The sequence below is a fragment of the Kogia breviceps genome, chromosome 12 (assembly GCF_026419965.1).
Source record: "Kogia breviceps isolate mKogBre1 chromosome 12, mKogBre1 haplotype 1, whole genome shotgun sequence".
Classification (NCBI taxonomy): Eukaryota; Metazoa; Chordata; class Mammalia; order Artiodactyla; family Physeteridae; genus Kogia; species Kogia breviceps.
In genome coordinates this window covers 86,211,563-86,226,291 of record NC_081321.1, presented here as the reverse complement: position 1 = coordinate 86,226,291, position 14,729 = coordinate 86,211,563, and the positions used below count along the sequence as shown (strand labels likewise).

The 14,729-nt window shown below is 49.8% G+C and overlaps 1 protein-coding gene across 2 annotated transcripts in view; it reads right to left on the bottom strand.

Moving 5' to 3' along the window:
- CHST11 (carbohydrate sulfotransferase 11) overlaps nt 1-12,248 on the bottom strand; it is a 281,471-nt gene extending 269,223 nt beyond the window's left edge. Inside the window, exon 1 of one of the 2 annotated variants that reach the window (XM_059081760.2) lies at nt 11,651-12,248. In XM_059081760.2, coding sequence (XP_058937743.1) covers nt 11,651-11,768 — 118 coding nt within the window. In that variant the 5' untranslated portion in view covers nt 11,769-12,248. The remainder of the gene's footprint in view (nt 1-11,650) is intronic. The other variant, XM_059081761.2, reaches the window with a different exon arrangement.
- Nucleotides 12,249-14,729: the final 2,481 nt, after the last annotated feature.

The following is a 14,729-nucleotide window of genomic DNA, read 5'->3' as shown; positions in this document are numbered from 1 at the left end:
TCATCAGCAGCACCACGTGCTTAAAAAGATAAAGTTCTGGGCTTCCCTGGTGGCGCAGTGGTTGAGAATCCGCCTCCTGATGCAGGGGACACGGGTTCGTGCCCTGGTCCGGGAAGATCCCGCATGCCGCGGAGCGGCTGGGCCCGTGAGCCATGGCCACTGAGCCTGCGTGTCTGGAGCCTGTGCTCCACAACGGGAGAGGCCACAGCAGTGAGAGGCCCGCATACCTCAAAAAAAAAAAAAATTAAAAAAAATAAAAATTAAAAAATTAAAAAAAATAAATAAATAAAAAAATTAAAAAAAAAAAAAAAGATAAAGTTCTTGTAAAGAACTGGGGGCACTGACAGACACCCACCCTCCCTTGAGGACTAAGTCCAGCAGGAGCTGTCAGAGGGGCCAGAGGTGAAGTGGAAGAGCATCAGGTGGGCCCTTTGTCTCAGGCTGAAGGACCCCGGGCCTCGCGCAAGTCAGGATCACAGTCTGTCGACTAAATTTCAGTACCTGCTCTGGTGATGACGGGGAGAAATGGGCCTCTGGCCCTGCTACGAGCGCCAGCCAGCAGAGGAAGCCCCACCAGGCCTGCAGTTAAGGGGTGGGGGGGGCGGTGACCGGCCCCTGTGCAAGAAGAACTCAGAAAGTCCTCCTCCGCATACCACAGGCTCGAATGTGGAGACCAAGGCCAATCGGTCCTGGCCTGTGCAATGAATGCACCGAACCACGGCTCCTGTAAGGGCTGCCATGCCTCAATGGCTATTCTTCTGAAACGACTTTCATCCTCCTCAGAGTTCCGCTGCAGAAATGGCACCGACGGGTGCCCTGTGTTGTATTTTTTCAAGTGTCACTTCTTAAAGCTAACGGGAACCTGAGGGGTAATTTATGTGCATAACTGGGGGCGGGGGGGGGGGGGCGGGAAGCTATGTCCTTTGCATTCAGCATGGAACCGCAAGCTGATTTTTCACCAGAGAAACTCAGCTTTTGCAAAACACTACACAGAGGCACAGCTAAGCTTTGGCCTTGGCACGGGAGGTGCGACAACACAGCAGACGGAGGGTCAGGGCATCCAGAAAGACGATATCATAGGAGTCTAGACGGAGGACCCGTTCGATAAACCTCACAGGGTAGGTCACACCTACGAAACGGATAAACGTTAAAACATTTGCTCAGGATTCCAGCAGAATGAAACACAACAGCTTTGCTGTCAACACAAAGATGAAAATCTTAGAATGAGGAAACGCAGTGCATTTATTTTAACAATACGCATACACTGCTTCTGCGTCCATTTTCAATGTATCTTCACATCTCATTTCTCATTTAATCCTCACCACCACCGCGGAAGAGAGATAATATTACTACCTCCCCTTGGCAAACGAGGAGAGCAAATCTCTTGCGTTTGTGACTCGTATTCAATCAATTATTAAGCCCCTACAATGAGCCGGGCACCCTCCCAAGTCATCGAGTGTGGCCAGGTACTACACCAGATGTCGCTGAAGCGTGTAGGGTCTTGAGGTATTTCTCCAGGAGGAGTAGCATTGGCCCTTGGTTAAGATGACTCTCTATCTGATAGGCACAAAGATCCAAACCTGTGTGAGATGTCTCGCATCCTTGGTCCTGCCCACTAAATTGACGTCCTCAATCCTTGAGACAAACAAGCACGGCGAGACACATTTCCAAATGTGGGGGCCCGGGGGCAGCCCCCAACCGACAGCCCCTGCTAGACATTCAGAGCAACAGTCAGACAGCCATGGTTTAACTCTCATGTCATCGGTTCCTCTCTGTGTGACCTCAGTCTCCCCACCTCGCCTTGTAAGATGGTGATTATAATAGGTGAACCTTGTAAGATTCCTGTAAGGAAGAATATATGTTAAGCACCTGACCCATGTCAGCCTTCAGGAAATAATACCCAATAAATATCTGAATTTCTTCATCAGCTCATCGCCCCTTCGATCTTAAAACCCCCTTCTCAGGGAGCTTTCCCTGACCCCTCCGTTTAAAAGTGCAGTCCCCTCACTGCTTCCATTTCACATCCTCCTTCCCGGCTTTATTTTTTCTCTGCAGCACTTGTCACCATCAAACATACTCTATGGTTTAAACATGCATTTGTTTATGTCTCCGTCCACCGAAGGTACCATGAGGACACGAACCATGTCTGTTTGGGTCCCTGCTGTATCTCCAGCACCGAGCACAGAGCCTAACTCTTAACAAGCATTCAACACAAATATCTTGAGTGATGTCGAATGGATACAGTGGATAGCCAGGGCCTGAACGCTGGTCCTGGGCTGCAAATAATGTGCTTTTTTTCACCATAGTGAACGATCATGAACAACAATATTGAAGGTAAAATATGTCAACCGTTAAGAAATGTAAAGTGTTACAACACTACCATAGAGGGGCCTGTGTGTTTCCCCTCTTCTGGGATCCTGTGACGTTAACAGTTTCTAACAGAAACCCATCCACCAGCCTACTGCGCTGGCGTTGCCTTTGTGGGTTTTTTTTCACAAGGCTTTTAAGATAAGCACTCAAGCCAGAGATTGATCAGGATTTCAACGCTTACATTACTGAGTTGCTTTATGTCTATCCATACCTATCTGAGCGGGACCTGAACTCCAGTGATTTTGGAAATATCATTCCTGCCCATACTATGTATCCAAAGCGGAACTCGGACTCACCACTGCCAGAACGAGCTCCGGGTGAACACTGTACTTTCACCCAAACTTGACTGGGGCAGGTCTGACAATCAGCAACTATATTCAAGACCAGTTTGCAACTGGGGTCCCAAAGTCCAGTGGACATTTGATCTAGCACAAAGGGGCCTGGGAAGGAAACATCAGGCCTTCCATTTTCATTGACTCGAGAAAAAGAAATTGAATGTTAAAAATATGAATTCATGTTAAATATTAATCGAAACAAACACCCCCACCTAACATGTCATACCAAGTTACATGCCGTTTATGACTCAGGCATCCTGAGGAGGGAGAAGGAAGGACAAAGGAACTCAGTCACCCCACTGCTCTCCTGGCACATTTTGATGGATCACCATTTACAACTGAATCGTAAGTAGATTTACAGATTATATCATCTACTTTCACCTAAATGAATCCTCATAAAATGGAATAGAGGCTTAAAGAGATCCCAGTCCAGAAACTACAGCCTGGAGGGCGTTCCCTGGCATCCAGTGGTTAGGACGTGGTGCCTTCACTGCTGGGGCGCAGGTTAGATCCCTGGTCAGGGAACTAAGATCCCGCAAGCCACTTGGCGTGGCCAAATTAAAAAAAAGAAAGAAACTACAGCTTGGAGATAAATGCACACACACAGGAAAATGGCATTCCTCTCTCTCCCAGAGTCATGTACGCCATATCACAAGGCAAAAAGGATGAGAGACTTGGAGTTGACTGGGACTTAGATAACAGAATTTCCCAGATGGTAATGAACGTGTGTAGATTTACGATCACCATTGTTAAAAACTTAGAAATACCCTTATCCTACCTATTTAGATAATGGGAGTGATATGTATACACTTGCTATAAACAAAATATGTGGAGGATGGCTGCTCACATACGTTTTACCAATAGGGTGCGGTGAGTACTCACCATCCATTCCACCCCCTTCCAGAAGGTCTTTCTATACCGCAGAGGCTATTGATTTAAAAGCGGTGTTTCCCAGGCTTCCCTGAAGCTAGGGTTCTGAATGTGAGTTTGACTCCCCCAGATAGAAGCACTCACTTCAGATTTAGAAAGAGGCCATGAGTAAGAGGCCACCTTCCTGCCTTTGGGGTTGTTTCCACCCTCCCGGGGATGGGGCTGTGAGGGTTTTTTCTGCAACAGCATGGAAGGGACCCCTCTCTGGCTTTCTGGGTGTCGAGAGGTGGCTGCAGTGGGGAAGCATCCCGATTCTGGAATTGAGATTTCTGATCCCAGGTTCTCAGTGTCATTAGTTTGTTCTTGGATTCAGTAGTTCCAGAGGCAGTCTCAGAGGTGGTAGCACGCTTAGTGGGTCAGTTTTTTTGAGCAGCCATGCCAATATATGTTTGCCTATATGTTATTACATATACTACTACTACTAGCTGAGACTCATTCATGGAGGTCCAGCCGACAGCCCTATGTCTCCAGCCTTCCCAACAATTTGGTAAGGACCAGATTCCCTACATTAAATACTTTTCTGCTTAAAATACCTAGCCCGCTTTCTAGTTCCTGCCCCGAAGCCTGACTGAATCCTAGCAAACCAGGAGCAAAGAGGTTTGGGAGACAAATAAAACAGACCGCACCAGAAGCTCTTTGGATACAGCAAACCAACCTCGCTCTTTCCTCTGGGCCGTACGCATATTGGTGAGGTGGGCAAGGGGGCAGGAGAGACATCTTTGCCAATCACTTATTTACTCTTTAAATGTATCCTAAGCACCTCTGGGCCGACCTTAGCGTCTATAAAGCGGAACCTGGTAGAGGTTCCTCAAAATGTGGAGATGTACAAGTAAACAAACAACTACCACCCATTTCTAAAAGGGCTAGAGAAGAGAAATGAGGAAGGCCATGGGAGTTCAGTGGCCTCGAAAGAAAGTAAAAACCCACAGCAGTGACACTTTTCTCAAGAAACATTACGAAGTCTATTTCTCTGTGAACTTCCAGGTTTGAGCTCCACATTAAATAACTCACTCCCCCGCCATCCCCGTTCTGACTCTTAATCAACCTCATCAGTTAACCAGAGAGAGACGTTAACTGCAAGCCCTGAGGCTCTGAAAATAGGTGCAGATTTCCCAGGCACAGCAGAAAAGACTCCAAGGCCTGCATGCCGGCAAAGCCTGTATGAAGCAGGTGATCAGGGCTAATCAGGTACCTCCAGGCCCTCAGCTGCAGCCTGAGTGCCATTTTTCATCACCTTACCGAGGTTATGGAGTGCACCATGGTTTACAAACAGTACTTTCACAATTTACAGAGGTGGGTCCGAAGCCATCAACTGTAAGACACTGCCACTTTATGTTCCTCCGAGAAAAAAAAAAAAGGCTCTCCATTAAAGGTCAGCACAGTACTAACATACTATCAATGACAACACATCAAATTTCATAAAAAGGAAAACGTGGGGAAAAAAACGAGTGTTTCAGAATGGATAAAATATAATAATTCATAGGGTTAGGCAGAGAGGCGAATGCCCACACTAGGACCTGGGTCGTTCACTCCCAAATCGTCAATCCATTCAATCTCTACTTTTCCTGAATGCTTCCATAAGTCAGGGGCTGTTGATGGCTGTTCTCATCTATGAATGCCATGGATCACACCCTGAACATTTTAAGAATTTCCCGGGCTTCCCTGGTGGCGCAGTGGTTGAGAATCCGCCTGCCGATGCAGGGGACACGGGTTCGTGCCCCGGTCCGGGAAGATCCCACGTGCCGCCGAGCGGCTGGGCCCGTGAGCCATGGCCGCTGAGCCTGCGCGTCCGGAGCCTGTGCTCCGCAACGGGAGAGGCCACAACAGTGAGAGGCCCGCGTATCGTAAAAAAAAAAAAGAATTTCCCAACACAAGCTCGGTTAAAATTCCTGTCAAATCTTTTTTTTTTTCTGATTTGTACATTACTGCTTTAAAACATTGACAACGGGGTGGTCTAGTTTGTGGGGGGAGGGGGTGGCGGTGAAGTGGGATTTACATGGTAACTGCTGAAGATAAACACAGAAGCGCACGCAAGAGGCCTCGGCTTGTCCACGCCTGTTGCGCCCCCTCCCCCAAGAGTCCTCGACCCGAACTCTTCCGGGGCTTCCCATCCTGTCCCCAGTCACGGCCAAGGCCCACACAATCTCTCTCCACCTCCTAGTCTCAGCTCCTTCCTCCCTCCGCTCTCGACACTCAGAGCTGCCTGGCAGGCAGGTTTCTGCCGCAGGGAACAGACCTGTGCTGCTCTCTGCCCGGAACATTCTGCCTGGGACTGGGCGGACACGTGGCCAGCTCCCTCACTTCTTCCAGTCTCTGCGGTCCAGTCTTGTCAGCGATATCCCGTAACGACCTCTGTATTAAATTGCAAGCCTGGCCTCTCACATCCCTCACTCATCTCCCCTGCTTTGTTTTTCTCTCTTCACGCCATCTGACGCGGCACCTGTGTGACTTGTGCATTTCCTTAAAGCCTGCCTATCCCACTAGAATGTAAGTTTCATGAGGGCAGAAATAATGTTTCGTTGTATCCCCAGTGCCTAGAACAATACCCCGCGCAGAGTAGAGGAGACAGAGAGAGAAAGAAAGAGCAACTCCATCCACTCTCACTTTCTGATCAATCACATCTGGTGTGAGATGCATCAAATTACAAATTCTAGGAATTTTTAATGGACAGATCAGATTATTCAATGATCTCAGAGGCAGAACTGCCTCCCTCTTCACCTGTGATAAAGATGGGGTCTCAAAAGTCAAGAGAAGGAAAACGAAAGAGTGGAAATGAGTATGTAAAACAACTTCTGTTTTGTCTCAGACTCTGACCTTACAAGCAGCCGTGACTTTCATGAAAGTCTTTCCACTCCCCGTCCCCAGATTAAGAAGAGCTTTGTCCTTTTGGTGGATTTAAGAAGGGAAAGGGTGGTACCCATGCTTGTAAGCCTTTGATTTCCTGTTTTTTAATGGCTGTTGCCCACAGAGCTCGTCATAAGCAAAATGACTTTTCATCCAGATAAATTACAAACAGCAGCCTCTGGTGGAGGGTGGATTCTCCCACCCCTCACCCATCAGAAATACCCCCAACCGCTCTTCTTCTGGTGCCCAATCACCACTTTTATTTCAGAGGCAACGAAATGAGGACTCCTGGACAGCGGCTATTACTGTGGAAGGAAACTGCCTGAGTGTATCTGTCTTATCTTTGTGCAACTATGAAACTCCCCACTGAGGTGCAAACATTTAAACCACCAAGGGGAGACCCCATGCTAGAAACATCTTATCTTTCAGTCATTTAATGCTGTTTCCAGGATTTAAAACAGTGTCATATTTGAGACCTTCTTGACATCTTTTCAAAGGATAAAGATGTCGGATATAAAAGAACAGTCCCTATGAACTGTAACCCCAAATTCATTTCATGTATCAGCAAAAAGATTCTTTAAAATTAAATACATGCAGGAGAAAAAAAAAAAAAAAAAAAGGCATGATACCAGACTGACATCCTGCAAAGGGGTGGGGATGGAAGGTGAGAGGTATATGCAACTCTATAAATTTAAAAGTTTCTGGTTAAATTTTCTGTCTTTAAACTTAATAACTAGTCACCATAATGACCATAATGATGTATTTGTCTAAAATACATATTATCTGTCAAACAAGGTACAAAATCCAGGATGTGATCTCAAATTTTTCTTAATATATATATTCTATAATACACAGAAAAAAAGTACCCATTGCCTCTGGGTCGTAGATTAATGGATGATTGTTTTTCTTCTGTACTTCCTAAATTTTCTCAAATGAGCACATATTACATTTATAATTAAATTAAAAGTATAACACAAGAGCATTTCACATCCAATCTAATCAAGTGAACTACAAAGGGGTAACCCAAGAACTCTTTAAACAAAGGGTATAATCTTTCAATACATTCAAGCAAGGCAAAGAAATCCCAGGCGACAGTGAAAGTAAACATATCGCAAAAGGAAAAAAAAAAAAAGAGAGAGAGAGAGAGAGAGGAAGAGCAAGAGAGAAAAAAAGGCTTTCTCCGCAGGTGTCTCTCCTATGAACAGGAGCTTTCAAACAAAACTACAACCCTACGGAGTAACACAAAGGGAAGGTTCAGAGGAGCTGTCTTCACAAATGCAGCCTGGAGGCCTCTCAGCTCTGCCTGGCCCGACACAGCTCCATCAGAGGCCAGCCATCTGGGGCAGGTATGGTCTTGGCAGGTATGCGAGCCACGTCAATGCTCAGGAGGCACTTGCACAGGACAGGATCGCTGATGGACTCAAACCTGTGCAGACACCACAGGCATGGAGCTCCGTTCTCACCAACTTCAGGAGCGGTTCACGCCCACAGAAGGTGTCCCCCGCAGATGGGTTTCTATAGGTCAGCGGCTAAAGGACGCCAGGCCTCCCCAGTACCCAAGGACACCCAAGCAGTGTCTCACTGCCTCACACTTCAGGGCAGCAAATCTAGGCCATGGGGAATGCTCCTGTCTGGTGCGTGATGAGCTTAAACCGGATCCATGACTCAGGGGATCTCAGAGGCCAGGAGGGCAGAGAAGTGGACAAGGTCTGCCCTGTGTTCCACACCCCTCTTACAGAGCCAGACTTACTGACTAGGTATTCTTGGCAAGGTTTAATGTGACCTTCCCAGAAACTGGAGAAGCAGGTCTCCTAGAGTCTAGCCACTTCATTCATTCATCCAGCAAATATTTTATTGAGAAACTACTATGTACCAGGCACTGTGCCAAACACTGGGGTTAGAATGGGGCCTAAAACCCAGTCCCTGCCCTAAGACTATTAACTGTCAAAGCTCTAAAGAAAACTGCCTTTACTGACAAGGCCCACTTCTGCTGAACCCTCCAACCAAATTAAAGATCAATTACTCAAGTTTATATATTAGAAAAGTACAAAAGACAATGAACCCTAGATTAGAATCAGAGGGAGAGACAGCCAGCGCCCCCCTGCCAGCTGTCTCCTTTTATTCTTTCTCTCCCTCCTCACACATTCCAGGTATTCTCTAGCCATCAACGAAGCCAGGAATCTACTTCTTTTTTGAATACTACTTTTCTATTTCAGATAGAAATAGAAATAGCCCTCCTGCCAGAGGGCTCCAAATTTTTAGCAACACAATCTGTGCCATGCTGTGGTCCCTTCTGCCTCTCCCTGGGTGATCTGGAGAAACAGAAACTGCAGAGCCAGGCTAAAGGATCAGCTATCATTACCCTAAATCCTTCAGAGAAGCAAAGATCAGCTAACTTTTAAGGAAATTCAAAGCGGTAGGAAAAAGATATAGCATCAGCTGTCATCAACAGTGTAGTTTAATAAAATGGGGGGGATAAATGTTTAATATGAATTTCAAAGCATATTTTTATGTCCCATTGACACTGACATGGAGTTTTCATGGAACCATATGTAATTCAAAATAAGGAAGACCTTTTGGGACTTCCCTGGCGGTCCCGTGGTTAAGATTCCACGCTTGCACTGCAGGGGGCGCAGGTCCGATCCCTGGTTGGGGAACTAAGATCCCACACGCCTGTAGCGTGGCCAAAAAAAAAAAAAGAATAAGGAAAGACCTTTCAATTGAATTACCTGCAGTTCTACATTCAATAGAATGTATTGAAAGTAGTCTTTCTATGGACTGGGGGAAAGTATCAGAAGAACATGTTCATATAGACACAAATAATCAACAAATGCTATTTTGGGGGGAGGAAGTGGAACCAGGAAGGGAAGCCAAGGTTGAGAGCAGAGGATCAAAGACAGAGGATCCTTATCAGCACAGCCTTGGAAAAGGTTCTGTCCCTGGTTCCAAAAGGCCAGACTGAACGGAGCTGACACCACTGCTTTCAAGTCAACTTCATGTTCCAACTGGAGCTGGAAATTTTCACAAAGTGTAAATTACAAGTTGGAAATTTCTTCCTGGTATCTCCGGCTAGACAGGTATTTCCTAATTCTCACAGAGGATAAGAAAAGCCCAGGATGCATGAAAACCATGGATAGTAGGAGTCTTTCTTGTTAGTATCTCACCGGACAACTAACAGGTACAGAGAAGTTAAAGTACATTCCTGCAGGAGACTAATATTTATCCCTGTTCCAGGCATTTCTGCAGAGAATCACCTGGCATGTTCGGTCCAGGCAAAACTTTAAGTGGTCTAAACACATCTGTAGTGTCTAGACCAAATCATTCGGCCCTTTGTTTAAACTGCTAGAGCCCCAGTGCATTTGTACACCACCTAGTCCCCAGCCCACCCCCTCCCCACCCCACCCCGCCCCGGGGGGGTCTGGCCCGGGATGGCGCTGTCTGTCTGGTCCTGCACATCGCAACCATCGCCTGGCGGCCGGCACGCAAGCCAGGTCCATTTTTAAATTCCCTTAGAAGTTTCACAACCACCGGTTTGGGTGAGGAGACAAACACCGCTGTAGTTTGCTGACATGAAACTAAAAATACCCAGCTGCAAACAAAAGCCACCCTTTACAAGGCTGGCTTGGTGTCCTGAGGTTACATGTGGTAGTGCCAGGCCATATGACCATATTCTTGGGAAAGTGGCCGCCTTAACAACTGCTCCAGGCCCAGCGGGGCAGAGGGGCCATTCTGCCCTGAGCTGTCAAGGAATCCCGCACCGGGCAGCCCTGCCTGTTTGACGGAAAGAACAGCTTTACGCCGTCGACCCAAATGCAGGCTAGATGAATTCGGGGCTGCGTCCGGGTTAGATACACACTGAAAGGAGAATGCGGGAGGCAAAAAGAAAACACCAGCCCTACAGCCCTGGAAGGAAATGTGTCTGCACCTCCCTCCTCGCAATTATAAAAGCAAGTTACTGCTGTGACTATACTGAGAAAGGCAACTCGGAGGCGTGAAAAATGGATCTGGGAGCCGATGTGGCCCAGTGGGGGCCTGCTGAGGGCTAGGGGTGGAGGACCATGGCTCCACGGGGAGACTCCCGCTACCCCGGAAGCTTCTTTGTAAGGTTTTACCTGTTGGGCTCCAGAGCGGAGCTGCGAACCCGGGGGCCGCCACGGTCGAGGTCGTCCCTCCCTCCCCAGGTCTCAAACTTTGCTTCGCGCCCCTCGGAAGGGGCAAGCCTTGTCCCTCCCCGAGTCCAGATTTCAGGTGTGGAACTTGTCTAAGCCACCGGGGACTGCGGGGAGGGGGCTCATTCCCACACGGCCCGGCGGGCCCAGGGGGGCTCCAGATGCTCGGAACGCAGGAGTGGGGGATGCAACCTGACGGTCAGCCCAGGACCCGGCCAAAGTTTCCTCCCAAACTGCGGTGGCGCGCGCGACCCAGGAGCTCTGAGTCCCCCAGCACAGGGTCGGGAGCGGGGTTGCGGGCAGGGAGCAGGCCTCGGGCCACAAGCCGCAAGGTCAAGGCGGAGCCGGAGCCGAACCCCGGGGGAAACAGCTGGCGCCGGACCCCATCCGCAGCCTGGTGGAGGGGCAGTGCCGGGCACCCAACCTCTCCCTACACCTGCTCAGCGCGGTGCCGAGCCCCGAACACGTGGGAGCCTAGGCCCGGGCTCCCCAGCTCGCGGCGGGGACTGGCAACCTCGCCGGGGCGCGCACCCTTCGCCGCCGGCCCCCCCAGCCAGGAAGAGGCAGCGCGCTGGGGCGCCGGGCGGCTAGCTCCCGGCACCTCTTTCATCCTCGGACATCGGCAGAAACCGGGAGGGAGTTTCGTTCTCTTCAAACCGACCCTCCACCCTCGGCAGCTTCCCACAACCTCTACCTTGCCCTGCTACCTCGCAGACAGACGGACAAGAGACACAAAGAAGAAAACAAAACAAAACAAAACTACCGCCCCTCGGGTCTCATCCTCCAGCCTGGAGCCGGGAGGAAGAAGAGAGAGCACATCTTGCCTCCTCCTCCCCATCCCGATTCGGGTATCCGGGCAGACTCGGTCAGCAAGGAACCCCGAGGTGGCCCATTGAGAAGAGGTAAGGTTGGAAGAGGCAGAAACCAGGCGGAGCGAGTGAGGGAGCAAAAGCGCGAGAGAGCAGAAAATAGCTAACAAAACCACGCTAACGCGCCCCCTACCTGGGTGCAACATACTTTGGAAATAGAAGATAACCAGGATAAAGGATCCCAAGCAAGTGGCCAGCACCATCCGGCAAATTCTGTTCATCCTCATCACTTCCAGCAGCCCCGGCTTCATGGCTTTGTCCTGGCTGCGGGGACCCGGGCGTCCGGGAGGCGCGCCCGGAGCGCAGGAGCGGGAAACCCGCCGCGCGGAGCGGAGCCCGGGAGGCGCAGGGCAGGGCTGGGCAGGGCTCGCAGGGAGGATGGGGTTGGCTTCGCGGCCGCTCGCGGAGCCCCCAGCCCCGGGCAGGGGTGTGGAAGGCGCCGGAGTTGCTCTGGAAGTGCTGAGATGCGTGGACCCGCCGGCTGCGCGCTCTTGCTCCTCCCGCTGCTCCTCCTCGCCTCTCCGCCGCCGCCTCCGCCCCCGCCAGCAGCCGCCGCTGCCTCCTGGCGGGCCGGGCGGCTGGGGGGCGAGCGGTGGTGGTGCCGCCGCCGCTGCCGCCTTTCTGGCCGCTGTGGCTGTCGGACGGGCCCCCTCCCTCCTCTCCAAAGGCTACTTCATTGCGCTCCAAAGATCCACATATTCCGGGGCTGGGTTTTACCAAATGCAACTCACAGCCCCCGGCGAGGGGAGGGCGCCTGCGGAGAGCCGGGCGGAGGGAGGGACCCGAGCGCCGGGGCGGAGCATTGCTCTCCCCCCGCCCCTACCCGGGATTTGGTCGCGTCCAGCTGTTTCCCGGGGAGCGCGGAGTGCGCGCCGCGCTCCCGCAGGGTCCCAAAAGCCCTCAGTCCCCCGCCGGGCCGGCCGCAGTCTGGAGGTTGTGTGTCAGCGTTTCTGTGACAAAACCCGGAGGAAAAAAATACGAATAAAATCGCCTCGGTGCTGCCAGCCCGTCCTGCCGGCCTGTGAAGAGGGAGGTGGCGGGCGGGGTGCGGGTCGGGCACTGGAAGCGCGAAGGGGTCTGGCGGTACGCGATAATTTAAAATCCCTGGGCAGGGTAGCCGGGAAGTTGTCCCCAGCCCCCCAGGGAGCGAGTGCCCTTTTCCCGAGTCTCAGAATAGGGCGGTTTGGGGGGGTTCTTTGTTTTGTTTGGGGGGTTTTGTTTGTTTTGTTTTGGGGGGGTTGTTTGTTTTGTTTTGTTTTTTCTTTCCAACGACAGCCCACCACGAGCGACGTTTTGGAAAGGGATTAAAGACGTCTGACTTCAGGTCAAGGTTAGGAAAACTGCATAATTCTCAGGGGTCAGGAGACAGCTGAGCTTTCCCCGGGATTTATGCAGTCTGACACTCACCCCACCTCAACAGGGCAAACGGGGTTTTGGGGATTTTCGAAGTCTGATTTCCCAAAGGGTAGAGCTCGCTCCAAATCCTCCAAAGGGCAGAGTCGTAGCAGGGTGGATGGGAGAGGATGCCCCCACTAAGTCACTCCTCCCAGTACAACCAACTGCTGGAAAAAACCAAGCGCCTTAGCGTTTGGCAGGTAAATGGAAAGATGGCGTTGCTTTCTTGTATTGAGTGAAATGATTTAAAAATTCCAGTTCCATGTGTTTAGATTGGTTAGCAGTCAAACTGGATGCAGGTAAACAGTGCAGGGATCACTGTCTCACCTACCTAGAACTAGCTGGAGAAAATCGGTTCCTATAGTCAACTTATCAGACTACCTAGAATTGAAGATCTAAAGGGTTATTTCAATTCCAACAATAATATATACCAGGAAGAAAAGTTACTGTAAAGACTACAATAAGTTTTGCGCATATTATCAAATATTTACTACTATTAACGCAATTAGTGATGAAATCAGATAATGGGTCTTCCTATACCTCTCACACAGCAGGCATTTGATACTTATTGAATCTGAACCTAATGGGCCTTATCCTCCTCTCAATACATCAGAGACACAATTTGCAAACAGATACATGCAGCAAAAACCACCTCAACAACCTCGGTTCCCTTCCCCGCAAAGTCTTCCTCCAGCAGTTGCTAAGCAGGGAAAGTAACAAAGTCAGCAGCCTTGCCTTTGATTACAGAAGACAATCCATTATAGCACGATATTTATGTAGCCGGTTTGTACTGTATTAATTTGTGCTCACTTGTGAATGAGCTGCTTACTAAAGGCAGCTGAGCTGAACAAGATCCAGTACAAAGTGATTCCAGTACTCCAGTGATTCCCCCCACAGGAGATCAGGGACGGGAGCTGCCCTTACCCACCCACCTACCCATCCTTGACCTAGAAAGGGATTCCCCGCAGAGAGGATGACTAGATGGGCACTTGCAGTGTTTGGCCTGGAACAGCAGGCTCTCATTTAACTCCTAGTTTTATAGAGCAGGCTTGGATTTGCTCCCAGGTCACCCAACTGGTCCCTCACCTGCCAGGGCAGAGACCACACTGTACCTGTACAAAAGCCTGGACACGCATAAGGCAGTTGGGAAGTCTCGGGGCCAAGGGAGAGGTCAGAAGCCTAATCCCTGGTGGGTCATGGTGAGTTGAGTTGGCCCACCTGGTGAGGAAGGATGGTGAAACATGCCCAGCATACATTTCTGCATTCTCACAGTCAGGAATGGGCCCAAACATACAGTGAGGGATAAGGTTCTGACAGGTGAACTACCACCTCTTCCAGGAAGCCTTCCCTGATTTCTCACCTGAAGCGGCCTCTTTCCTCCTCTGTGTTCTGAGCACTAGGTCCAAACCCCTCCTGGGTCACTGTACCTACTAAGCTGAGTTTTATTCATCTCTGTTTCTCTCTAGTGCTCAGCAGGGCGACTAGCACCTGATAGGTAAAAATAAATCTGAGATGGAGAGGTGATGCCTTCTTGGGCTAGGAAGTTAAATTAGATCCCCTCTAAAATCTATGGTCATGGTCAGTGGTAGTGGTTTGCAATTCTGTTGTTCTGTGCCCCTTAGGGGTGAGAGAAAAGTTCTATTTCTTGTCTCCTCATCACACAGTAATAAACTTCCCAACCACAAGTACAGTCATTGCTTTCTTTCCATTCTTATCCTAACAGAACTTTGTTGTATCTTTTATACATGCTACATGATAAATATCGACCAGGTAAAGGACAGTGTTGACTGATAAGACTGAGGAGAAAGGAGATTTGA